The 27345-nt window shown below is 44.3% G+C and overlaps 5 protein-coding genes across 5 annotated transcripts; 1 reads left to right on the top strand and 4 right to left on the bottom strand.

Moving 5' to 3' along the window:
• The first annotated feature begins 3062 nt into the window (after positions 1-3062).
• LOC100826221 (pentatricopeptide repeat-containing protein At3g46790, chloroplastic) lies at positions 3063-6069 on the top strand. Its single transcript, XM_003567220.4, has one exon. It carries the CDS (start codon positions 3322-3324, stop codon positions 5656-5658), a length of 2337 nt encoding a protein of 778 aa, XP_003567268.2. The 5' UTR covers positions 3063-3321; the 3' UTR covers positions 5659-6069.
• Positions 6070-6404: 335 nt separating this feature from the next.
• Positions 6405-12832, bottom strand: LOC100823447 (delta-1-pyrroline-5-carboxylate synthase 2). Its single transcript, XM_003564560.4, has 21 exons — positions 12594-12832; positions 12090-12161; positions 11899-12002; positions 11705-11807; positions 11456-11617; positions 11064-11341; positions 10335-10485; positions 10014-10178; positions 9832-9909; positions 9624-9713; positions 9455-9541; positions 9275-9361; positions 9072-9168; positions 8810-8913; positions 8601-8676; positions 7976-8126; positions 7822-7890; positions 7621-7687; positions 6942-7012; positions 6719-6797; positions 6405-6634 (listed from the first exon to the last, which is right to left on the bottom strand). Exons 1-20 carry the CDS (start codon positions 12699-12701, stop codon positions 6719-6721), a joined length of 2199 nt encoding a protein of 732 aa, XP_003564608.1. The 5' UTR covers positions 12702-12832; the 3' UTR covers positions 6405-6634.
• A 5248-nt stretch (positions 12833-18080) lies between these two features.
• LOC100823142 (eukaryotic initiation factor 4A-III homolog A) lies at positions 18081-19451 on the bottom strand. Its single transcript, XM_003564559.4, has 2 exons — positions 19036-19451; positions 18081-18432 (listed from the first exon to the last, which is right to left on the bottom strand). Exons 1-2 carry the CDS (start codon positions 19352-19354, stop codon positions 18419-18421), a joined length of 333 nt encoding a protein of 110 aa, XP_003564607.1. The 5' UTR covers positions 19355-19451; the 3' UTR covers positions 18081-18418.
• Positions 19452-19677: 226 nt separating this feature from the next.
• On the bottom strand, positions 19678-21809 carry LOC100822521 (NADPH-dependent aldo-keto reductase, chloroplastic). Its single transcript, XM_003564557.3, has 7 exons — positions 21436-21809; positions 21245-21295; positions 21086-21162; positions 20881-20968; positions 20523-20795; positions 20219-20449; positions 19678-20005 (listed from the first exon to the last, which is right to left on the bottom strand). The coding sequence occupies exons 1-7, from the start codon at positions 21550-21552 to the stop codon at positions 19922-19924; spliced, it is 921 nt and encodes a 306-aa protein (XP_003564605.1). The 5' UTR covers positions 21553-21809; the 3' UTR covers positions 19678-19921.
• Positions 21810-22058: 249 nt separating this feature from the next.
• On the bottom strand, positions 22059-25811 carry LOC100821904 (NADPH-dependent aldo-keto reductase, chloroplastic). The gene is made up of 7 exons (XM_010234257.2): positions 25573-25811; positions 25335-25385; positions 24746-24822; positions 24535-24622; positions 23619-23894; positions 23268-23516; positions 22059-22450 (listed from the first exon to the last, which is right to left on the bottom strand). Exons 1-7 carry the CDS (start codon positions 25681-25683, stop codon positions 22367-22369), a joined length of 936 nt encoding a protein of 311 aa, XP_010232559.1. The 5' UTR covers positions 25684-25811; the 3' UTR covers positions 22059-22366.
• Positions 25812-27345: the final 1534 nt, after the last annotated feature.

The raw sequence follows: 27345 nt of genomic DNA, 5'->3' as shown, positions 1-27345 counted from the left end.
ATTCTCTCTCTTTTTTAAAATGGATCTCAAGGAACATTGTTCATATCAACTATTTTAGGCATATTAGAAGTTGTAGATTTTTTTAAAAAACTCTCCATTTGCTTCCACTGTCTGCAACAAGTGCAAAGAATTGAAACATAAAAGGAATTGTTACACTGAAGACTCAAGTAGAAATTATAAAAGTACTACTGTCAAGTACAGTAGTATATCTATCCGAAATTTACAACTAACAAAAAATTGTGTGAATGAAAAACCTAAATCTGACTCATCAAACTTGATAGTACTCCCTCCTTTTCACAAAGGTTGGCGTATTTGGTTTCGTTAAGACAATGCTTTGACCAAAAATTACTCTATTAATATGTAAGTTATATGATACTAAAACATGATCGTTAGCAAGAACTTTCAAAAACGAATCCATTGATATAAAATTCATGTATAAAAAAACACATGTCAATAGAGTTTTTATTGGTCAAAGTCTTTCTTAACGAAACAAAATACGCCAACCTTTGTGAAAAAGAGAAAATAAATCATTAACTCAGGGCACGTCTGACCAGCGACCACCGATTCTTGACAATACAATCTGCTTATATAGCTGGTGATTGGGCTCGGTTGCAAGGCGGCAAGCGACAAGTCTGCAGGGCCAAACGGCGTGGTGGGGAATTGAGGTATGGGGATTGCCTGATTCGGGGAATGGGTGCGGGACTGCGGGCTGCGGCTGTTCGGCAAACGGTGGAAACCGTGCGTTGGCAACGACCGGCGAGGCGGCGAGGTTGTGCGGCGGCAAGCGACCACCGTGATCGCCAGGGCCAGGCGCTAGCAGCGAGGGGCGATGGCGGCAGGCGCTGGGGGGCGGAGGGATGCAAAATACGGTCGATACCTCGGGTTTTTTTTTTGAGCGAAACGGTCGATACTTCGTGCACTCCGTGACTCCTCATCTCCAGCGACAGGAAGTGATTCACGGGCTGAGGCCTCAGTCCGAGCAGATCCATCTCCATGGGCTGAAGATGCAATTTCTTTGTACATAGGCCATATTGTAACGGACTGAAAAAAATTAAGTGGGGGGTCGCTGCCCCATGGGCATGGGTCCGCTCAATATAATAACATGACGATGCTTTTTTGGAGATTTTTTAAAGATGCACAACTAAACCCAAAATTCAAGTACATGCCATTGCACATAGGAAAAGGGACACTGACATGAATTGCTCAGTCATGTGCACTAGCCCGTGATGCATGAAACTTTTGTCATGAATTTCTGGTCAAAATTCTGCTGGCACGTCAAGAAAAAATATACCCATTTTAGTGCTAAACCTAAATAAACAGTGTTCTAGTACCATTTAGGTAACTATTCACTTCGGGGGCTAATTTGTGTCTTTTTTTTTGCACCGACTGAATTTTTGACTAGAATTTTATGGCATGCTAAATGCATGGCGTGTGAATTTTTCATGACTTTTTGAAGGATGAACTAGGAGCATTATGTACACAAGTGGAAATGCCCGTGCGCTGCCACGGTCCAAACACAAGATGGTTGTCACTTGTATACACTATCTAAGGATTCTAATCTTTCCGGTCCAAAGCATAAAAACCTAACACACTAAAAATCTGAAGGACATGAGTACATGTATATAGATACACAAGGTGTGGCCTCCTACAATAGATGCAAAAGATACTTATTGATTGGGAAATCGAATCAGGTTTGGCTGACTCAGATTGGCCAAATCTCTTCCTGCTATTCCTCCTCTTATGGTTTTATTATATTCTAATTGTAATCTCCCTTTCGTCTTTGTCTTCCCTGACCATGAACTAATTGCAAGAACTAAATGAAACAAGATCAGAAACATGAACATTTGGAAAAAAAATCTGAACCATGAACGGAAAGTAACAAGATCTGTCATAGAAAAATGCAAGAACAAATATCTGGAAAGAACAAACAACCAAAACAGAATCTCAGAAAAAAGAAAGAAAAAATCTCCATCGCCCTATGTCTTAATAGAGGCTGAGTTCATTGATTTGTTGAATCAAGGAATAAATCTGAATGAGGAGCTCACGAGATGAAGCACAAGGCATGGAACGTTCTGTCCTCACGGACCCCACATCTCCTTCTCTCTGCCTAGATCTCGTCGGACTGCGCCTCGTTAGCTGCGGTGCTTCGCCTCTAGAGACAGGGCAATTGGGCACGCCATGGTCTGGGAAGAGGGAATGGGCATGGTCATGGAAGAGGGACAGCGCTTCGATTCTGCCAATCTCGCCACGGTGCACGCAGCCAACGCAAAGAAGGCCGAGGCCATGTGCGGCTGCAGCAAGCTCGCGAGGGCCGCCGCCGCTTCATGCGGCGCCTCTTCTGCTGTTGCTGCCTCGGCGGCCATGGTTGACTTTCGTGCGCGTGAGCGACTTCAGAGACACGTCGCCTCGTCGCCTCTCTCTCATCTCCACGGCTCGTCCAGCTCATCTTCCCCGATGGACTGACTCATCGACTCTCTCTCAGACCGTTTATTATCCATGGCGGCGGTGGCGGATCCAGTCTCCATGACGGCGTGCGCAGGGGAGGAGCGCGGCGACGACGGGCCGTCCATAGATCTTTCCGGGTGGAGACGGCGCTCGCAGAGGAGGAGGGCGGCTGCGGCGTGTAGAACGAGACGCGAGGCTTGCGGCGGAGGGAGGAGAAGCAGCGGTCGGAGGAGGCGGCGAGCGTTGGTCAGGAAGACAAGAGAGGTTTTTTTTTTACACGAAGGGAGCGGGGTTCGCATCGGGATGTACAGGAGGGGGCGCGGTGGCATACTCATGTAAATTTAATGAAGTTGACGTACGGCGTCCGCGGCAATCACCACCGACTCCAATTTAATATATAGACACACATACTAGTTATTTGATTGCTCCCTATACTCCGACCCTAAACACCTCCATAGAAGTTATGAGATTTTCAAGACAAGCTGAAATACCACGTGAACACCAAATGTATGCATCATAATAAAAATTAAACTTAAATTCAATCCAGCCCGGGAAACAAACATCTCATTTGCACCGTCTAATCTTTCCTGCCTTTTCAGCTTCTTCCATTTATTCGACAAGCATCCATTGATCTTACGAGCGCGGGGACGAATTTGGGATGTTGCTCGAAGTCGTCGACATTTTTAGAACAAGTCGTTCACTTGTATTTATTTTAGTGTACAAGTAGTCACTCCGGCCGATCCTTGTACTAACTCAGTAGAAAGCATTATGGATCAGAGAGAGTAACATTTTTGTTTTTTTACATTTAGAGCTTGGGCCTTGCTTATAGAAGTGCCCATTTGGGCTTATATACTGTAGCACAAGAATGGTAAAGCCATGTTGGGCCTTCTTATAGACTTATCAAACAGCAAACCATCAACCGTGGATCTACGATACAAAGCTAGGCCTTTTCGGTCTCTGTGTGTGCAAAGAGCGCGCCGAGTGGCCGCCGCCGACCCATCTGCAGCCCAAAACCTGCTCCAGCGGCTCCAGGCTCCAGAATGCACGAGAATACCGAGCCCATCCGCCTACCGAATCCACAAAAAATCGTGCAAAATAAAATCCTCACGTTTCTCCGGCTCCGCGCGGCGCGGTGCCACTCCTCCCCGCCTCCGGCCACAACCCAGCCCAAAATATCTCCCACGCCGGCGCAGTGGCGCAAGCCTCATCCCCACGGTGAAGCCACCCCGCCTCCGCCCCCTCCTCCCCATGTTCGCCTCCGCCCCCACATCGCTCCACCTCTCTCACCAGGCGGTGTTTGGCGTTGGCGCCAAGCGGCAAACGCTCACGCGCTGCAGGCCCCTCTCGTCTTCGCCGGGCGCGGCGCAGCCGGCAAACGCGAACCACCTCATCCAGACGCTCTGCGCCAACGGTCGCCTCGCGCGCGCCGCTGCGCTCCTCCCGGGCCTCCCCGCGCCCACGCAGCGCACTTACGAGTCGCTCCTCCTCGCCGCCGCGCGGGCCAGGGACGCCGCGCTCGCCGCGGCCGTCCACCGGAGGCTCGAGGCCGACCCGGTCTTCCGCTCCGACCCATTCCTCTCGACCCGCCTCATCGAAGCCTACGCCGCGCTAGGCGCGCTCCCGGCCGCACGCCAGGTGTTCGACGAGACGCCCGTCAAGAACATCTTCGTATGGAACGCGCTGCTCAAGGCCCTCGCGCTCGCCGACCATGGTGACGAGGCACTCGCGCGCCTGGCCGACATGGGTCGGCTCGGCGTCCCTGTCGACAGCTACAGCTACACGCACGGACTCAAGGCCTGCATCGCTGTGTCAGCATCGCACGCACCAGCCTCCGCCCGTGTACGGGAGGTGCACGCACATGCCATCCGCCGTGGTTACGCACTGCACACGCATGTTGCCACCACTCTTATCGACTGCTATGCAAAGCTTGGGATCGTCAGATATGCTGAGAGTGTATTTGCTGCAATGCCAGAGAGGAACGTTGTTTCCTGGAGTGCCATGATTGGGTGCTATGCTAAGAATGAGCGACCAGCTGATGCCATTGAACTATTCAAGGATATGATGGCTTCTGATGCAGACCTTGTGCCTAACTCGATCACAATAGTAAGCGTCTTGAATGCGTGTGCAGGAGTGAACGCACTCAGTCATGGCAAACTATTGCATGCATATATCCTCCGGAGAGGCTTTGATTCACTTGTTTCAGTACTGAACGCATTGATGGCAATGTACATGAGATGTGGATGCCTTGAAGTTGGCCGGCATATCTTCAAATGGATAGGACATAGGAGGGATGTTGTGTCGTGGAATTCACTTATATCTGGATATGGAATGCATGGCTTCGGCCCTGAGGCAGTTCAGGTGTTTGAGGAAATGATCCATGTGGGGTTTTCACCAAGTATCATCACATTTATCAGTGTCCTTGGGGCTTGTAGCCACGCAGGACTTGTGAACGAGGGGAAGATGTTGTTTGAGTCAATGGTGGAGTATGGTGTTACGCCTCGTGCAGAGCACTATGCTTGCATGGTAGATCTCCTTGGTCGTGCTGGGCAGTTGGATGAAGCTATGGAGCTCATAAGGAGCATGCACATTGAGCCGAGTCCTCAAGTATGGGGCGCACTTCTTGGAGCTTGCCGTATTCATGGGCATGTGGAGTATGCCGAGATAGCTTGCTCTCATCTCTTTGATCTTGAACCCAGAAATGCAGGTAACTATGTACTCCTTGCTGATATTTATGCTCGAGCTAAATTGCACAATCAAGTTGGCGTGCTAAAGGAGCTTCTCGAGGAGCATGCGCTGGAGAAGGTGACTGGTTGTAGCTGGATAGAGGTGAAGAAGAAGCTACACTCCTTTACGTCTGTGGACAACAAGAACCCACCTGTTGAGCAGCTTCAAGCTCTGATAGGTGAGTTTGTGGCACAGATGAAGAATCAAGGCTACGTCCCTGATACAGGGATTGTTCTGTATGATATTGAAGGAGAAGAAAAGGAAAGGATTTTGATTGGTCACAGTGAGAAGCTGGCAGTTGCTTTTGGACTTATCAACACTTGCAGTGGTGAAGTTATCAGGATCACCAAGAACCTCAGGCTATGCGAGGATTGTCATTCAGTCACCAAGTTTATCTCCAAATTCACAGAGCGGGAGATTGTCGTGAGGGATGTGAATCGGTTTCACCACTTCAGGGATGGAGTTTGTTCCTGTGGCGATTACTGGTGAAAATGCTGCGAAGTTGATGGTCTTTTTTAATCTTTACTGATCACACTGGCCAAGAAAAAGTAGGAACAGTTTGTACAGCCTAGGATGATTAGATTAACCATGATGACCCAGTCTTTCAGGAGGAACCTCAAAATAGTTTCTGGTCTTCACTTGGAGATCAATGGAACTTCTGCAAGGCAATTTTGATACGGTTGCAATAGGACCCCTTTAATGCCTTTTTTCGAAGTAATGGTGTCCTGACACATTTTGATGTAATTTGCTCCTCTGGACACTGGACCTGGATGTATTCTTGCTAATCTTGACATTCAGTCTTGAGATTTGTTGAACATATACAAGTAAAGATAACTTATGATCAGGGGTTGCATTGTGCAAGACTTGAGAGCAATATTAGTTGTATTAGTTGGGATGTCAGACTGAGTTCTTCGCAATGCTGCCACAAAGCTGTCGTACTAGAAGGACTGTTTTCAATTCAGCCTACTTCGCCAATTTTTCTCTGTGCCCAGTCTGGGGGGGGGGGGTGTGCCGTGCCTAGGCCAAAGCTTGTTAAGTTCAGCAGCACAGAACCTGTTCGATTCTTCTTGACAAGAGTGCTACTGCTCAAGGATCAAACAGAAGTCTCAGCCCATGCAGGATGTCGGAAGTGGGCAGTTTTTCAGCCACATGATTTAAATAGCCATTTCAGAAGACGACCTGTGCTCATTGTGTACGCATGCCGTAAAAAGACAACATGACAAGAGATCTGGTACTTCATCTCAAACATCTACCATAATAGATGCACCCATGCAATCCAATAGGTACGACTAGAGCAATAACAACATTGTATCGATAAATCGTTGTACAACGAATAGGTGACATCACAGAACTACATAACAACATAGCATCCGTTTTTGAGTTCATTCTAGGCATAAAGACGAGCATTGAAGAGGGAGTCCAGCGACTTGTCTACAAAAATTGCTCTACAGAAGGAGTCTGTTACCTGCAGTGGAGGAAGTTGAAGGTTAGTAAATACCCAGTTTAGTATTTTGTCAAATCGAAATGAAGTAAATAAACCATGACTTACTCATTGCAAAGGAAGCTCCCTGTGGGTATACATGACTCCCTTGTCACCGTTCACTACTTGTCCACTCCCTCGCAGAATGCTATACAATGTAATCGAAAACCAAAGCATAAGTAGCTATTATTCACACAGAATGCACTCGTATGAAAGTTATGTTACAAAATTTGTCGGAGACAAGATGACAAGGAAAAGTGATTAGAGAAAAATATATGGCATAAAAACCTACCATCGAGTAGTTAGAAGCCCATCGACACCAACAGGTCCCCGAGCATGTATGCGCCCTGTACTTATGCCAACCTATTCAAGACATTTGAAAAGATTCAGAAAGATACAACTGAAAGATTTTTTGCATCAGAGCCATTTATAGCATTTGACACACAAATTAGTTTACACCAAACGGCACATCTAACTTCAAACTCGAGACAATGCTGGTGTAGAACAATATGACCAGGTGCATCTAAAAGGACAGCTCATCTTTTGCTTAGATCTGTCTCTAGGATAGTTTTGCCCCTTGCTGAAGTAGATGCACCAAAACAACCAGTGAAAAAAATATCTGCAGTGGCTCTTGGAGTGGACATGAATTTTAGTGCACCAAAAATTTACATGTTTACTTGCAAGTTCATAATTTTTGTTGTAATTCTTCTAAACATGATGTTTTGAACACAAAACTTGCTAAACTAAATAGTTCGAGATGGCCTAAAAACAATGTATAATTCAAACAAATTATCAGGTGTCTACTAAGAAGATGGAACAAAAGAGTTACTCCCTCTGATCCATAATAATAACTTATTATGGATCTGAGGGAGTACATGGCATCAAAAACCAAAATTTTCATGTTATAACATTACAAAGTAATAATAAAACTAACAAACAGCTTGTGCGCACACATGATGAAATGGCAATACCTCTGCACCAAGACCAAAGCGGGTCCCATCACAGAACCTTGTGCTTGCATTATGGAACACAGCAGCACTGTTGCAGTTCATGAAATGTCATTTCAATAGTTAGATCCAGATTTTATCAAATAAATCAGTAATGAGAATGAACAAAGCTAGAATGACCATATCTTGCAACCATAAGACTTTAAAGGAATTTTAACTAAATACCTATCAACTTGTTGCAGAAAAGTATCTGCTGACTTCTTATCAGTCGTGATAATACAATCCGTGTGTGCACTGGATAAAAAATGTTTGACAATAATATTTAGTATAACAAAAAAAAGCAACCATGGAGATTATATTATAAAAGAAACCTGCATACCTTCCATAACGATTTATATGGTCAATCGCTGATTGTACATCATCAACAAATTCAAGGGTGCATGCCATTGAACTATACTCATGGTGAAATGAATCTACCTTTGGTACTTTCAACGTGTCATGTGCAACAGGCCCACCATAAATAACAACTCCTGCAATATGACATCAACTATTAATACATTTTGCTGTCAGGGCCCCACTATAGTTTTCCATTAAAAAAATATGACACAGCTCATAAATCAAAAAAACATGCTCTTCACATGTAGCATCAGTAATCTTGTCGCCAGTGGTGTGTAGAACTTACATAGAAATTCACACTGGGGATTAGTTCTAGACTGCAAGCCAATATAATTTGAATTGACACTGATATTGCATATTCCGAACATATGATATCCACTATTAGATTTATGGATGAAACATAACTACAAACATGCTTATTACTCCCTCCGATCCATAATAAGTGTCTTAGATTTTGTACTAACTCAGTATATAATTGTACTAACTCTGAGACACTTATTATGGATCGGAGGGAGTAGTTTTGAACTCAGTATAATACATTTTCAGGAAGCACAAAAATACACTAATGGCATATTTGACTTCAAGGGTGTGAGGCTGTGAGCTAATACCTTCTTTTGCAAGTTCCATCAATAAATCATCAAGACCCTCTGTCTTGTTCAGATCTTTATGAACAAGCAGTGTTTCCTGCTCAGATGGTACACATAACACTTAGTCCATTTATTAATCATTCATGTCAGAAATGGTTAATCTGGTTTAAAAATAAAATCCATTATGATGAAAATATTAAATATTGGACATATATTAAAGTCGGACGTACCATAGCATTACACGCTGCCGGATAATCAACCTTTGCATCCAGTACAATACGTTTTGCCATATCCATGTCAGCTGATTTATCAATATAAACATGGCAGATACCATCTGTAGAGCAATAAAAATAAGTTCATTCTTTATATACTTAAATGGCATATAAAACATGATTTACTTAATGTGTATGATGAAATACCCCATTCAAAAACATAAGCTGAAATATAATTATATCATTCTAAGAGTAATTTGGTGGAAAAAAGATGGCTTACCAGCATGACCAAGAACGGGAATCTTAGTTGCTGCTTTGATTTGAGAAACAAGCTTATTACTGCCTCTCGGAATAACAAGATCAATCACATCATCAAGCTGCATAGTGTGCATCCAGTTTAGACAAGTTTATGTGATGTTTTTGTTAGTTTGCAGGAAAACATATTCATGTATTCATCATCCAAGAATCAAACGACATGCTCACCTTTAGCAAATCAGCAATTTCATCTTTGCTTTTTACAAGGCCAATAAGCTTTTTACCAACAACATCTGGAATCACGCCAGTTATGACCTAATAAAAACATCAAATGATATGCCAGAAGCATGATTAAGCTAAAAATGTTGCATTACAAAGAACACTGAAAGCTAACTAAATGCAGCATACCTTATGTAATATTGTGTTTGATCTCATAGCTTCTTTCCCTCCTTTCAAAAGAAGCCCATTTCCACTTCGGATTGCTAGAGCTGCAATCTGTACAATAAAAAAGTTGATCGTAAAGAACAGCTGAGCTTGAAACTATTTTGGATGATTTGTTGTACCCAAGTAACTTTACCTGGACCAGGGCATCAGGACGAGACTCAAAAATAATTAGGAGAACACCCAGTGGGCAGTACATCTTCTCATAAACTAAATCCTTTGCAATCTACAAAACAAGTCCTTGATTGGTTAAAAATTTAAACTACAGGAAATTATAATTTAATCTTAATACTACAAGAGTCATAAAAAAAATCAAAATTCAAAATATGGTCCATCGCCTTCACCTCTGTTTTTTTCAGTGTATGGGAAATAGGGTCCTCCATGTCCGCAATTGCACGAATGGATCTCGCAAGACTTGTTATCTACAAATAGTTAATATACTGAGAAAATATGACATGATAAAAAACATAATCAAATAGTTGAATAAATAATGCTGCTGAGATGAAGAAATATATACTTGACACACCTTTCCTGCCTTCAAGGTCATCCTAGCTACCAAAGATTTCTCATAACCAGCATCTTGTGCCGCAGCTAGATCAGCTTCATTTTCAGATGTAATCAAATCCTCATTTGCTTCTAGAGCGTCAGCAATGTCTAGAAGAATTTTCTTACGCTCCTCTGATGACAAATTCTGTTTGAGTAGCCACATGAACATTATAAATAAGCAATGGCAGCCAGAAAACAAAAAATATCAAGGCGACGCAAACTTTACTTTGACAAGAAATAACAATATATTTTAGTATTACCTAAAATGCCTCACTGTTTCTGGAAGGAAAGAAAAGGATACCTGTAGATGTCTTGAGCAATCTTTTGCAGCAACCGCCATCTCACGGGTTGTCACTTCCTTCGAGCAATCCCAGAAATTTGCTTCATTATGGAAAAGTGTACCGATTTTCTCTCCGCGCATAACCTTGATGATGCTATCTATTGCAAATCCACTTCATGGATATAGTAGTAACAAAAGGTTAACAGCAGAGCTGAATTATCTTACAGGTAGACATAAACTCAGTTTGGAACAGTGGTAAGCATAAGGCGACTGATGTCAGTTGCAGGTAAAATGCACCACAAGATTTCGTACATGAAAAAAAGAAAGCAAAGGCCTCCCTAGATCTTCAACGAAGTAATCAAACGCTAAACGTGGCTGGTGGCACTTTGAAGATGCGAATGGGAAGTTTGATACTTAAGAATTAAGAAAGTTATTCAAACTATATATCAACACAAACAGGCCAGAGTAGTGCCCCATTGGACTATCTAATGTTAAAAACCCATGCATTAAAATGTCCATAACTAATTACCAATTATTTACTTGAATACTTTCAAAATCCAATTATAGCAGCAATAGTTTAATAAGTAATCACTGATTGCACAAATATGGTAGCTGGCCCATTGACTAACCATATAGTAATCTTGCAGTATCTTGACCTAATGGGAATATTTAGTAGGTATGCATATGAAAAGATTCATGCTATGATAACAAAAATTCATGCTATAATACCAAGGAAAAGGTTGTAGTCACCTTGCAATTACAGCAGGTACGCCCTTTGATGCAGCAGTAACAGCAGCCGCCACTTTAGCTTGCATTCCACCTCTTCCTACACGAGACTTCTCCCCAAAATTAATCAGTCTCCCGTGTTTTTCAGTAATGTATGTGTGGATAATCTTTGATTGAGGATCACTTGGTGGACCACTATAGAGTCCCTCCACATCACTAAGCATGATAAGAAGATCAGCATTCAGTTCTTGCGCCAATAGTGTCGCCAAACTGTCGTTATCCCAGAATATACCAGATGAATCCTAGAAATGAAGTTAATTGTTATATCCAGTGAAGAGGCACAGAACAGCGCAGTTGTTAGCGGAATTCAGAAGGCTCCTGTATGAAGAAGGCAATGTTCTTGACAGAAAGCACACCTCGTATGGCTGTTTCCTGGTACTGATAGCGTCATTCTCATTAAAGACCGGTATTACTTTAAGATCTAACAGAGAGATGACAGTCTCGCGGAGCTGGTGCCCGAAACTTGGATCCAGAAAATCACGATCCGTAACAAGAAGTTGAGATGATGTTACATCAAGCTGTAGCGAGATGATTTTAATGTCAGGAACACATTAACTTCAACAAAAACACAAAGAACACCAGCATATTTATCTAGGAAATCGCACTTGGCTAAACAGTGTGTCGTAGATGGCCATTAGGCCGCTCTGACCGACAGCAGCACAGGCCTTCCCATCCAGGTCCAACTGTGGATTCTGCAGATCCGCAAAACTGCAGGCAAGGAGAATTAATCAGCAAGCAATGTCATCACACCAAAACTAGTGACGATGAACGAACAGTTCTGATCCAAACTCTCCACAACCTGCTATTGATAAGCTTTCGGTACTTGAGCCTCTGCCTCCCGACACCAACAGCCCCGGAGGTGACCAGAATCACCTCATACCCCTGGAAATTCAGTTCCTTCACCTGAAATATTTCCACATAATTAGCTGATACTGTATTGATTAGGACGAGATCCATTAGCTAAAGCACGTGACCTGTCAGAAATTTTACCTGCTCACAGAGAGCCCCGAGCCTGCCCATAGCCAATCGGCCATTCTGCCCGGTAACAACGGCGGTGCCCACCTGTGGTAAGAAAGAGGCAGTGAATTAGATGGAGCCAACGAACAAAATACCAACTTACTACCTAGCAATTTAGTCTCGATCTCCTCCATCGTTGTACAAGTGGGATTAATAAAAGACCTAGGCATGATTTAATAGTACTATATATAAACAGGAGGCAGCAAATCGGTACTGCACTATTTTTGTCGTCAGATACTTTACTAATTCAGTTTCTCGTCCTCGATAACATCAGATCGGAACCAAAGAAAAAAATTCTGCTAGCATCGAGTTTCACCGAGCACCAACCAAACTAGGATCACGCCGGTAAGAAAGAAAACCTAGCAGCATGAAACAACACGGCGGCATTCGATCCGCAGAGGCAGAGGACGAGAGGACGCCTCGTTCGTATCAAGGCAGAGGAAAGCCAAAGCCATGTTACGATTCATATATCGTCACCTTGATGACGATGCGCTTGACGTCCCTGACGAAGCAGCGGGTGGAGTCGCTGTTCTCCATGGCCGCGGCGCTCGCCGCCCCGGCTCCTCCGATGCCTCCCCTACCCATTCCCTTTCGCTGCGGCGACCCGGAGGCGCTCCGCGTCGCGGTGGATCGAAAAAAAAAGGAAGGAAGCAATGAGGGTTGGGGTGGGTGGAAGTGGCGAACGGAACCGTGAGATGGATAACAAGTGGAAACCAACGGGCTCCTCCGCTTTAAAAGGGCAAGGCCAAGGGGGGTGGGAGGAGCGAGCCGCAGCCGCAGCGTCGGGTCGCGGCCACGAGGGGCGCGTGTACGTGTGCGGCGAAGATGCGAGCCCCCCCCCGCCCCCCCTAGATCGTCTGCGGCGAGCGGAGCCCGGGACCGCCCGTAACCACCGCCTTTAACCGCCTGTGGGGATCGCACGCGCGTGCCCTCAACCCGGGGCTGCGGAGCGAAAGCCGTTGCACACAATATCCTAGGATCGAGCCCCGTTTGGCAGCTTGCGCGGAGGAAATATAGGAAGCGATTTATTAGGTTGCCACCTGTTGGTCCGCACCTGGGACAACCAGCCAAATGGGGTGCGCCTTCGTTTGACCCAGCTGGGAAACAGCAATCGGATGGACGTATGCGGGGTAGGCTGTTCGTCGTTTGGTAATTTCGGTGGAAGAGTGCATTGCATATACGCGTCTTTCCTTAACAGAGGCTGCATGCGACCGATCAAGCAAACACATTGTACTACTTCAAGTTTCCAGAGAGATGGGCATTGGGACTTGCAGCAATTGTTTGTTCACTATAGTTAAAAGAAAGCATGGCGTTCATGCGAAAACCATGGAGGTGCATGCGTAGTTGCATACGAAAACACAACAGTTTCCGAGGGGGGGACCACTACGACAGTACGATTTGTTCGATGGTCTTAGAAATCACATACTGCATTGTGGCAAGTTCATAACAGTGGCCTTTAAGTACGATTTCTTCGAGCATCATTTATTTTGTGGCGGTAGTTCGTCACCTGGTATTTTGTGCACACTCGTTACGAATGAGAACCCATCATAAATTGAATGGGAAGTGCGATGGTTGTACTCCCACCCTGTAACGGATCAAATCCAAGATTTTATCTCGTCGACAACTAGACGACAATATGTATGCATGTGTGTACACTCGTTATGCATGAGAATCCATCATATTGGTTGGTTAGTGCGACGGTTGTACTCCCATCATATAACGGATCAAATCCTAGATTCTATCCAGTTGACAATTAGACGACAATATATACGGATGTGTGTACACGAGAACCCATCATAAATTGGATGGTGCTATGACGGTTGTACTCCTACCCTATAACGGATCAAATCCTAGATGTTCTCCAGTCGACAACTAGACGACAATATATATATGCATGTGTGTACACTCGTTATGCATGAGAACCCATCATAAATTGGATGGGAAGTGCGACGGTTGTACTCCCACCCTCTAACGGATCAAATCCTAGATTTTATCCCGTCGACAGCTAGATGACAATATATATGCATGTGTGTACACTCTACGTCATAAATTGGATGGGTAGTGCGACGGTTATACTCCCACCCTATAATGGATCAAAACCTAGATTTTATCCCATCGACAACTAGACAACAATGATGATTACTTCGTCATTTTAGAGGTTCCAAAGCTCCTTAATTGTCGTGTCAGTCGGGTTTGTTTTACGTTGCACCACTAGGTATTTCAAACAAAACAAAAATCTCGCGCATGAGAACCAATCATAAATTGGATGAGTAGTGCGACGGTTGTACCCCCCACCCGACAAAATATCAAATCGTAGACTTTATCTCATGATTCTCATCGACAACTAGACGACAATGATGATTACTTCATCATTTTAGACGTTCCGAAACTCGGCCTTCATTAATTGACGTGTCAGTCGTGTTTGCAACTAGGTATATTCCAAACAAAAAAAATCACTCCATGATTAGTGTCTGGTGTAAAAACTTGCATAACTCGATTATATAGTATACTCAATTTGCCGATGTGCCATAGAAGATTATAATTTAGAAAAGTCCATCACTCTGCCGAGTAAATCAAACATTGTATACATAGAGCTAGAAGTATTTAGAAGCTGGGCCATCTTTTAACTTAGGAAAATCGTATTGGTAAGTTTCAAAAATTGAAAATAAAGATCGTGCACCCTGTACGGGTAGAATCCTACGTAGTATCGTGGTAAGTTTTGAGAAATAAATAAGAATTGTCTGTGACATGCAAAAAAATCACAAATCAATATTCTCTCCGTTCTTTGGGCTACCACACCCGGGCAATGAATGCTTTCATTCATTTAATCTTAATTCAATATAAATGACCAGGGCACTGCAAACAAGAACTGTCATGGTCCACTGAATACTGTATTGGAATGAGTTATAATGCGCTTTTCCACAATAAATATACTCAGAACAAATACCGAGCTGGGAATGAGCTACTCGAGCAGTACTGCTGGCATTTTGTGTTGCCTGTAATCAAGTAGTAGAAGGAGCACGCAAGTGACTTTCTCAAAGCGCCGTGTATTGACGTCTCTCCCTGTGTTCTTTTTCTGTGCACCGTGCAGTTCGTAAAAAGGAAATACACCGCTTGTAGGAGGCATGCTCTACGACACGCTCTAGGTACGCTGCACCGGCCGGGGCTGCCTTTCAGCATTGTACATCGTGTGCCAAACTTGCTTTCGCTTCCTTTGTGCTGCGCTACGATCTGCAATTCTGCATGCGCGTCCAGCCAAACCGTGTTACGCACTCACATGGACCACAGGGTTACTATAGGTCTATAGCACGATGCAACAGACACACGTAGCACGTACCCGAGCGCACTGCCTGACCCGATCGACCTGATGGAAAAGAGGCCTCGCACATGCACATGCCCCCGATTCAATCAGAGTCCCCGGCCGGCCGGCCCGGTCGACAAACAAAACTCGCACGGCGCTCCACGAGCCCGTGATCTTTTTTATGGCTTACTGTCAACTGCCCCTGCAATTCAGAATCTAATATCCGTGGAAAAGCAGAATGATTCCAAATTATGGTCTAGTAAAATAGGGAGTACGGAGTACTACCTTCGTTTCATAACTCTTGTCGAATTCTTACATGTATCTAGACACTGTTATATCTATTTTTAAGCAAATTTGAGACAAGAATTATGAAACGGAAGGAGTAGCTCCGAAAGATAAAGGCTAGTAAAATAGTTTGAGTTTTTTATTTTTTTTGCTTCGGTAAAAGTCTGCCTTTGGGTTGGTGGTGTTGGTTTCACGCTCACGCTAGTCTCACACACTAGTGGTCCCGGAGTTCAACCTCTGGTTCAGACATCTGATTTTTTTTTTCCACTTATTGGTATATACTCCGCACACCTGTAGGCGCGTAGCTTATAATGCGAATATCCCATTCTTTTCTTCTTGGAACTACACATGATTCCATTGCATCTTCTTCCCGTCGCCTCTCAAAGGAGACGCTTGTTATTTCTGAATGGGAAACCCAAACTACTACGGAGTAGCTTCTTTCTCCTTTTTCGAAGGGAAGAGCACAATCGATTCAAGTGGCAATTAGAGACTGAATGGGTGTTACTCTTTTATGCAATCTTTAATTTCTCTTTCATTCTGGCACCTTGCATTGGCAGCGTGAACTGCAGCCTTGGGTCTACATATGCGCGTACGGCGTTGCGTACGTGTGTCTTCGTCTCATTGCTACCACGTGTCAGCGCAAGACCAAAGGAAGTGCCAAGTGACACATGCTTAAAGTCCTGTTTGTTTGGTCTTCTACTTCAGCTTTTGGTGCTTCTAGCAATTTTAAAGACATTTTTCCCGTTTACACATGAAGCTGAGAAGTATCTCTGGATGTGCTTCTCAGCTAGAAACACCAAAAACATGTCCGGAGGTGTTTCTCAACTTCATGTGTAAACGGAAGAAGTGCTTTTGAGATTGCTAAAAGTAACAAAAGCTGAAACTGAAGTCCAAACAAACAGGTCCTAAGACCAGAACCAGGGAGAGTTATAAGATACGTGACGTCAAAGGGTTACATCAAAAACTAAGAACCAATGATTAAGCTTCAAGAAAGCGGGACGTGTCAGGGTGAGATGCGGGAAGAGGCGATGTCCAACCAAACATCCAATCATCGAGATCAAGGGAGTGTGATGTGTCTAAAGGAGATACGTCAACACGTGACGTCCATCCAAAAACGACCAATTATTCTTTATCTGCAGACCCAACAACCAAATTATGTTGTCCAGCTTCAGAATTTTCTTACCGATGTCACCCCCAACCACCGCACAACGGCACAAAGGCGTTTCGATTTGATCTTTATCAATACCGTAAATGTGTATGCACCGGCTAATTAAGTCCATGAGCTCGTTGTGATGACTCATCTCATTCACGTATGTATCCAAAGAGGGCAAAGGACGTGCCCAATATCGACGTCCAAGCGAGTACGTACGTTGCGTCAAGAAGGTTCGGTGCAGAATATGACAGTTCACAAGAACACTCACTATCACCAGCAACACAAGGGTACAATAACAAGGTCACCATCAGCATACTTAGAGTACTAATTAAATATGCTTTTATGATTAGGCAGCTAGCGCGCTTGTGTGTTCCTACGGCAATTAATGTGCGCGACTCGTCTTCGTTGAGTAATTGGAAAAGCATACTTGAAAGATAAAACATGCATTTTGTACCTACTTGAGTGTCGGGACAGGCAGCTGGTCATCTGGGAGGACTACCTAAAATTTCAGTAGCTAAAAGATTAATTAAAATTATGCTTGAATTGGACTAGAGTAGGCTAAGATGCATAAACATGTCAATTGGGCAACGATCAAATCAAGGATGTGTGTAGAATTGAGTTCAAGCCAACTCAATGAAAATTCTGGCTAATCAGTACCGTGGATTGTGGCTACTGTTAGGGCTATATGTATTTTCGTCAACATTAGCAAAACTAAAACGAACAAGACTGGGCTCGGACGCATTGGCTAGCCAAAAGTTAGCAACTGATACGGCTACACTTATGCCCAACATGCTTCTTCATCGTGACATTGTACAAGTTAATGTTCGACATGCCACCATCATAGTTATTATGCTAAGCTCAAAATAAGAGGTCGGAGAGAGGAGAGAGAGATTACAGTGTGTTTAGCGTCGAGCTAAAGGAAGGAAGAGGTCAAAGTCCTCTATGTTGTTAATTATTCACTCTGTTTCAAAATAAGTGTATTACGAAAGCACATATCATGTCATATTAATTTAAGAAATTTAATTGTTAGTAGATTTTCTATAAATTTAGTCAAACTTTTAAGAAATTTAACTACTCCCTCCGAAAAATAGATTTTACTGATTTTACTGACGTAGACGAGCTGGCCACTTAATTTTCTCATAACTGATGAAGAAAAGAACAGATTTTTTTAGCAAGGTGAGAACATACCGAGTGTCTGACAGAGTATGTTGTGTTTGGCACCATAAAAATAAATATTGACTTACTACTAACTATATTGTGCTTGGCATCATAAAAATAAATATTGACTTGCTACTAACTATAAGGAATTGTGCATACATGAACCTTAAACTACTCTGATGTTTCACTTATAACCCATCAAATATACCAAGTCATTAAATCTAGACCAATACAAGTCCTTTTCTTAGAACATATCACAGACTCTACTGGGCGTTCCCGATACACACTCAAGCTCGAGCTTCCTAATATCCTCACCGATACTTTGCCACTAACACAATGCATTCATGAAATTACCAACAGCTTGCATCACTCTCTCTGTTTGTGTGGCAAAGGTGGGTCACAGTATCAATGCCTGCACCCTACAAAATCATGGCACCCAATAAGAACTTCATATTTCCTCTTTTGAACCAAGTGTTATATATATGAGCCATATATATGCATTATACAAAGCTGATGCATTGCAGGAAAAAGTCGAATTCGGATGGAACTCCGACTAACAGGCATATAATTAAGGATATGCAATATATTCTCAAAATAATATATGCGTCTAAATACCCTCAAAAGCAGATAGAATCAACAAAACCGATTCCATCACGTATTACTACAATAAATCTATAATACTCCGTCCGTTCCATAATTCTTGTCTCAAATTTGCCCCAAAACGGATGTATCTATTCCTAAAATGCGTCTAAATACATGTAATATTTCGACAAGGAATACTTTTTCCGTTTCAAAATACTTGTCGGAACAGAGAGAGTAGTAAACAGCTTTCAGTGCTCCGGATAAATAAATGCGAATGACGTGAGTTAATTGGGGAGTGATAATCCAGGACAAATAAGTAAATCCTAAAAATCGTGTTGTTTTTTGCCAGATAATTGGTCAGCCTAGTAACGAGGGCGTGGTAACGAACTCATACATAGATGGAAATAATAGAGTTGGCAGAGATTTGGATTGGGACGTACTCGTGGACAGAGATGTGACAGGTGCCGACGATCTGGCAGACGGAGAGTGAGATCGTGGAGGTGTTCCCCGTGCCGGATTGGGCCTGGGAGATGACGTCGCGGCCGGTGATGATGGGAACACGGCGCGCTGCTGGATGGCGGAGGGCTTGTCGAAGCCGTAGCAGTAGATGCCGTGGAGGAGGTCGTCGCGGATCTTCATGACGTCGAAGCTGGTGATCGCCTCGACGCCTGCCGAGGTCTCGAAGGTGAGGTCGTCGTCGTCCATGGCACGTCCGCCGTCGCCGGGGCGCTGCTTGGAATTTGTGTTCGCCGCCGCCATTATTGGGGCGAGATCAAGAGCCTAGAGGACCTGGGGAGTAGGAGGGCTGGAGGGGGCGGAGTTTTTTGCGCGGTGGGTATCTCGCAAGTTGGGGTTTCTGACTTTCTGGTAGGTCCGTTATTGGGCCTTATTTCCATCCCGGAGTAAACGGGCCGTAATTATGGGATGCCCTAAATACCAGAAACCGTGGCTTTCCGATTGAAAAGAGACATGTGTGTTCTTTCCTTATTTAGAAAAGAAAGAAGCATTGGCATTTTTCATCAGCTTTTTTAGTTTTACTACGTAGGTCTGCTTCTTTGCATTCTAGTCCGCAACAAAGACGCTGAAGCAAATTATTAGCCTTGGACGTTTGCTCATCGTGTGATTCGTGTACTGCTTGTTTATCTTACAGTAGAACAGAAGCATAATAAGGTTCAGTTGTTCCTTGGCAGGTTTTTGCTTGTATGATGAATGTCTTCCACGGAGCGAGGCTGGAGCCCCAGACACCTATTTCTTTGAAGGAATAAAAGAGCGATACATCGATAACAAATATCAGCTTCCATTCTGGTGGCGAGGCGATGTCTTGTTTTAGATTTCTCCATCAAAGAGCTCTTCATAGGTTTTGTAAACGCTCTGTGGGTGCACAAATGAATCGCCTCTGATTTGCTTAACCTGTTTCAGCATCAGCATTGAACAAGACATATCAGCAAAAAATCTGCAAGGTCTAATAAATGCCATCAGTCTTGTGCTGGCATGCTTGGCTTAGAAATTTTGTATGCCGAGAATTTTTTATATGCACAAGTGTCAAAGTCGTAGAAAGAAATGGAACCGTTTCTGTACTTCAGAGGCTCAGATAATTAAGTAGCTGGATTGATGAATACTTGCCTGTTTGATTTCAGAAAACTGGGCACACAGTGATTCAGGAATAGACCAATCAAACAGATCAATATTCTCCTTCAACCTTGATTCATTAGCACTCTTGGGAAGTACACTCTGGCCCTGTTGAAGACCCCAGCGAAGAGCAATCTGAGCTGGAGTTTTTCCCAAGGTTTCGGCTACTGTCGTCACCACAGGGTTACTCGCGACGTCTTTCATCCTGCCCAAAGGCGCATACGCCTGTACAAAGCATATGAGAGCAGCATTCCAGTGTTACTACATGCCAGTTAAGCTCAAGTTCATGCTGACTTACTGATAGATGAACTCCCCTGGAGTGGCAAAATGCTCTGAGTTTCGCTTGTTGCCAGCCGAGGTGGCACTCAACCTGATCAACAGCTGGGGGGACACGAGCCACGCCTAGAAGATCACCTAACTTCTTGGAGGAAAAATTGCTCACACCGATCGCGCGAGCTTTACCTGAATCGTACAGCTGCTCCATTGCTTGCCAGGTCTTGGGAATGTCAGGCTGGACAAAGTTCTCAGGGCAAATTTCAGTGCCCTTCTTGACCTGAAACGGCCAATGGATCTACAGAGACCTCATAGGTGTCAGCAGCAGAAAGATGGAAATCCAATGTATCGTTTGCGTGACCATGCATTCATGGTGAACTTACTAGATACAGATCCACATATTCCAGCTGCAGATCTTTCAGTGTACTGTCAATTGCAGGCGGAACGTCTTCGGGCGCGAGATCACTGCACCTACAGAGTTTTGGTTCTCTAGTTATTGCGAGAGGAAGGGAAATTGCTAAAATTAGAAACACCATATCCTGATTTTGTAAAGTTCATAACTAGAGGTCACTAGAAAGAAATACTTACCATATCTTGGAGGTGATGAAAAGGTCTTCACGCTTGACCACGCCGTCGTCAAAGAGATTCTTCAGAGCAACGCCAATCTACAGAGTCAAAGTACTTCACTCGTAATTTCTCCGTAAAACCAAAAGCTGTGCACTTGCAGTAGAATGCGATTTCCCTAACCTCCTTCTCGTTCTTGTACAGTGGCGCGCAGTCTATGTGTCGGTACCCTGCCTGCCATCGCCACACAATGCAAACTTGTGACAAAACAAAACAAACTTACAGCAAGCAGTACGTTTGTGCACATAATAAGGCCCTCAGGACAATTTAGGGCGTGTACGAAAAGTGTTTGGAGGGAGAGAGGTGGCTGGGACCTTGACGGCGGAGCTGAGCATGCCGGCGACGACTCCGGGTGCGGCCTTGTAGGTGCCGAGGCCCACCGAGGGGATGCGGGCGCCGGTGTTCAGCGTGAAATGGGCGGTGGCGGCCATCCTCCGGGTAGCTCAATTACTTCCTTCTGCTCGCTTAATTTACACCCTCCCTCTTGCTCTCTGTCGCGCCCCTCTAGCTCCACCGCAAGCGAAACAAAGTCACGAAGACGAGATTGGGGAAGCGATCAAAGGCGTTTCCTTTCGGGCAAGAATTAATAACGGAACGCGACCTTGAAGAGTCGAAGACGAAAGTGGACGCGAACGAAGCGTCCCCAATCATCCCCAGTTATTCGGTGCTCAGCCCGACGAGATATGCGGCCGTGGGACCCGCGTGTCGCCGCACAATGGTGCCAAGCCAGTCCCTCTCGTCGACCAAAGGGCCGGCCGGACGCTATGTTGGTCAAGTGTGCAATTCTTTCGCGTCACTTCACGCTCACGATACCTATAGAAAAGTGAACCTAAATCTAACGCGGGTACGGCCGTGCGATTTGCTTTGTACGCAGCGAGATGTACTTTAGACATATATACATGATCGATGCATTCAATGAAATGTACGTGAAGCACCATTTTGGGATGGAAATAAGTAGCACTATCGAGCAAACGAGCGTACATAAACAAACATTGTCAGAGACAGGAACAAACTTGCAGAGTCATAGGATAAATTCATGCCTCCAACGGCAACTCACAGCTGTAGCCGACAAGCAAGACCTAGAGGAACAATCCATGCAGTCTACAGAAAGATCCGCACCCCAAGGGAACTGAATCACAACCATAACCATATGTTTCTTAAGCGCATAGTTGGAAATACGCAACAAGTGACTGACACTAAGGTGTCCTGCTCTCTGAGCATAATCGGTCAGCCCCGGTGGTGGTCCTAAATTTCGCCGTCCCAGAGCTCCTCGACGGTCTTGTAAACGCTGTCTGGATTAGCAATGAAGTTGCCCCTGAGCAGCCTAACCTGGAGATCACAACAACAACAAAATACAGCAAGTCAGAAAGAAGTCAATATCTGGTGCATTTCACTCAAGCTGGTGCTTTGAATCGGACACATGGAAAATGCATATCGTAGTTCTATGATCAGCAACAATTCAGGATCAGGATTCACAATGACATTATTGCTCTGTATCCATCTTTACGGAATACATAATAGGAACCTGAAATTGACTACCAATGAGAGACGACTTGGCCGTTGGGGCAGTGCCACAGCACACATTGCACAGTAAAACAAAGTCAAACATGAATAACTAGTTTCTAATGTCATGTGAGCGATATCGAGTCACCGGTTGTGAAAATAAAAAAAACAAAATCGAGTCACATCAAATATACGATAATACTAAAACGACAGGTAACAGAATCCAAAAAATAAAAACCATTGGTAATTTTATACCACATGATGTGCACACAATTATTTCATTAGAATACTTCATGATGTGATATTATTGCTCATGTGCTTCTATGAACAAGCATGATCAAAGGATAAAGAACATTTCCATATGAGTATGTTGGTACTGAAGCTACCAAATGAACATATAAACCTTAAACACTGCAAACGCAGAAATACTACTTAATTATAATTTAGAAGTTAACATTTCTGATGGGGGGTTGGAACTTGGAACGTAAGTTTTCTCTTTAAGATAGATATTCTGATTTGCTACCAAATCAGTGTAATTTACTAAACTTGTATAAAGCCACTCCTGTCTGGTAAAAGAATCCTGCCAAGGCACATCACAGGTAAAAGTGGACAGTAAATGTCCATATGAAGTTGCATAACTCACCTGCTTAATCTCAGAGAACTTTGCAAGCAAGTCATCTGGAATAGACCAGTCATTAACATCAAGGTTCTGCTTTATCCGTTCTTCACTCACGCTCTTTGGGAGTACACTGTGACCCATCTGAATGTTCCAGCGCAGTGCCACTTGTGCAGGAGTTTTGCCAAGCTTCTCTGCGACTGAGAGAACAACAGGTTCTTTAAGAACATTACCGTTCATCCATGTTGAACCAGGTGAACCTAGGGGCGAGTACGCCTGCAAAATGCAGATGCAGATTTATAAACACAAGCATCAGGTTTTCCAAAAAAAATAAAGGTGCATGAGGGAGGGAAAAATATAATTAGATAGCAGACTTACGGAGAGGTGAACACCAGTCGATTGGCAAAATGCATGGAGTTTAGATTGCTGCCAACCAGGATGGCACTCCACCTGGTTAACAGCCGGAGGTACACGAGCTACAGAAAGCAAGTCACCCAATTTCTTCGATGAGAAGTTACTCACACCAATTGCACGAGCTTTGCCAGCATCATGTAACTTCTCCATCGCTCCCCACGTAGCTGGGATGTCAGGTGGTATGTAGTTTTCAGGGTTGTTAATGCTGGTTCCCTTCTTGACTCTAAATGGCCAATGGATCTAAAAAAATGCACATGCGATTAAAAAAATTATTTGACATTATTCGACAACAACATGCCAAACCCTTTCAAGAAAAAACCAACTAACTCAAAAGTTACACAGATGTGTTACAAAATGAACCCCAAAACTAACCTCAACTTAGTCGGCAGAAGTCTACAATAAGCTGGAAAATCTACAGGTAACACTGGAACTAATGGGAAAGGTGGAAATTTCTTTGGATTCAATAAGGTTAATAGAATTTTATTGTCATTATACAACAGGACTCAATAATTAGCTGCCTGTGTATCCAATGGATGATAGAGGGAACCATATTTTCAGTCTTCAGTCTTCACATCGAAATCTCTGAAAAGAATCATCATGCAATGGACTAGCACATGTAACACAGACTATTGGTTACTCAACTAAATTCCGGATGGTAATTTATCAGTTCACAAAAATGTCAATTTAACATCGATTAACAGAGGGGAATTATCTTTTACATTAAAAGAGGAATGAAAATGTATAAAACAGCCGCTAAAACAGCCTACATGTAAATTGATGCCAATGGTCCTGAAGCAAGACATTGAAAATAGAGAAACCACAACCGAGTGATTAAACTATTGAACGATGACTCTTCAACAGGAAGATGCATACAACTTACAAGGTAAAGATCCAAGTACTCAAGCTGCAAGTCATTTAAGGAATCACCAATTGCCTCTGGCACATCTTCTGGGGCATGATGACCACACCTGAAAAAGCATGGCATTACTGGCGATGATTTTTATTTTTTGGCAAGGATTACCAGAAATGAGTTAGGGATGAAGTATTACAAGAGACATAACTACAGGGGTTTCACCAGAGAATATGCTTACCATAGCTTAGAGGTGATAAACAAATCCTCACGCTTGACTGTACCCTCTTCAAATAGTTTCTTCAGAGCCAAACCTACCTGGAGAACCGATACAATTATATTATGACTTTATTGATTGTTACACAACTTAAACAGAGACAACTTTGGACATAAAACATGTATATTGTGTTAGAAGCGAGAATAATAATATATTCTTTTCGATTGCCATCTCAATTTGGTACCTGGGCTCTAAAGTACTCGAAACTCACACCTCAGTCCCCTTACCATTTTTTTCATGGAAGAAGGTAGGTGGTCATCGTACCTCTTTCTAAATCAGTTCACTAAAATTCAATACACTTAAAATGGATGGACGGAAAGCAAGGGTTCGTGAGGCTATAACGCTATATTGCCCACATAAATGGGGATGGATACTTAGATGTTATGCCCCTCTTCCGTTTGTTTTCTGTTTCTATTTTTAGTATGGTAGATCGTGTGTTGGTGTTTGCAGGAAACAAGCACGAACTCTGTACGCGAATAACAGAATCATACAATACAGAAGTTAATGCGGGAGGGGATTCGTTTCAGAGCTTTAGAGAAACCAAACAAGTTACCTCCTTCTCGTTGTTGTAAGCTCTGGCGCAATCGATGTGCCGGTACCCCGCCTGCACCACGATTTCATCGGAAGACAAAATCACACACTGGTTAGCCGACACTCTCCCAACAGAAAAGACCCGCACCACCAACACAGGCAGGATCGGAAAAAGGGAAGTGAAAAACTAGAACCCCCCGAAGCGAGGAAGCGGATAGGAGGGAGAAAGGGAAGGAAGGGGGCATTGTCGCGAGAGGGACCTTGACGGCGGCGTAGACGGCCTCGCCGACTACGCCGGGGTCGGACTGCCAGGTCCCGAGCCCCACCGCGGGCATCTTGGCGCCGGTGTTGAGCACGAAGCGCGTCGCCATCTCCGCAACCGGGGTGGGGCGGTCACTCGAAGAAGCAGGAAGGGGGCGAGGACGAGACGGAAGCGGCGAGGAGCGGGTAGCTTCCGCTGCTTTGTAGGCCTCGGCACGGCTCGGCCACGGGTGGGTGGTGCTGGAAGTTGCGGCTTGGAGTGAGTAGTGACTATGCTAGTGCTGCGTCCGCCAAGTGGCCCGCCGAACGAGCCACTGGCCCACTGAGAGTCTGAGACTGGCCGGGTGCGGGCCCAGGAAAGGAGCTGTGCGCATTTATTACCGCCATAAACCGCTGGGTGCCTTGGATCGTCCTCCTCGTGTCCATCTCTTCTGATGTAAAAAATCCCGGTTGATTCAGCTGCATGTTTCTAACCTTGATTTGCCTTCTCAGTCTCACTCACACTGTCACGCCGGCCGATTTGTCCATATAAAATGCCGTGGTCTTATATATGAACCGGCCGGGACGAGAACATGTTCTAAAGTTGTTAACCTACTACTAGTAGTAATAAGTTCTGTCGCTTGTGCCGCTTTGCCGGATTCGGTCGGTATCTTTCTCCGAACCGATAGGAAGGGAAGCGTAGGAACCATTTTTGTCCACATCGTACATCAAACAGGCTACCGCACCCCGACCCTGTATGCTTTTTTCAGTTTTTGGACATGGAATGCAAGATACCGAACGCAAGGCACAGCATCGACCGACTTTTAAATGACGCAGCGACTGCCGGCTATAACTGACTAGTGACCCGGTCGAATAGGGGCCTGATGGCGACATGAACAGCGACGCGACGGCGACGTACGTTCCTATACGGCACGAGTTCGACCACGTCGGTCGTGTTGAAGTACAGATCATGCAAAACAAGCAGTGCATTGTATTTCTGCAGTTCGCTAGCTAGCTATTGCCGGACGAAATATTATATGTACATTTATATTAGATAAATTTGAATCATTTAATATTGAAACGGACGGAGTACTTAACTCGACAGGTTTTGATTTCTGCAAAAATAGGCATCTGAAGCGTAAGCAGTGACGCGCTAGACACGTACGTTATCAGAGGGCTCCACTAGACCACTGCTGCATGCAGGGAGTCCCACCGCCCACCGGCTTCAGTTATACGCTGTGCGCAAAGGATAACACAATAACAGCCCACACTAGTAGTGATCGCCGTCGATGTCTTGCCTTTCTCCAGCTCTGAAAATCGTACGCACGCAAGTAACGAAGGCTAAACGCAGATTTTTTTTTGGATAAGAGCAGAACGCAGAATTGAGGCACGTTAATTACCGGGCGGTGGTTAGAATAGCACCTGAGAAAGGATTCTTTGTGGACCACTTGTGCTGTTGTGCAGCTTTCAGCGTCTGTTTTAGAATTCTTTCAGCATCTAAATTGACTGAATTTCGGGAAGGGGTCTAAATTGATCGCCCGACCAGTCGGCCCTCCTCTCAAGCACACGTAACCCCTCCCTCTTCCCGGATCTCACGCCATGGATGGATAAGGTGGAGCTCGAGTTCACAACATTGAGATCCTAGAAGTCATTGGGACCGCGGAAATGAATTCGGGATCGCCTGATTCAGCTTCTTCTGGCGAACCAACACCATCGATGGTTGGCGCCTTTAGCATCAAAATTTCGACATGGTGCGTTGCTTACATGTGGGCAACATGCAAGTGGTTGTTTCG

This window comes from Brachypodium distachyon, chromosome 2 (genome assembly GCF_000005505.3).
Source record: "Brachypodium distachyon strain Bd21 chromosome 2, Brachypodium_distachyon_v3.0, whole genome shotgun sequence".
NCBI classification, from domain to species: Eukaryota; Viridiplantae; Streptophyta; class Magnoliopsida; order Poales; family Poaceae; genus Brachypodium; species Brachypodium distachyon.
The sequence above is the reverse complement of the archived record's forward strand: the minus strand, read 5'-3'. Positions and strand labels throughout refer to the sequence as shown.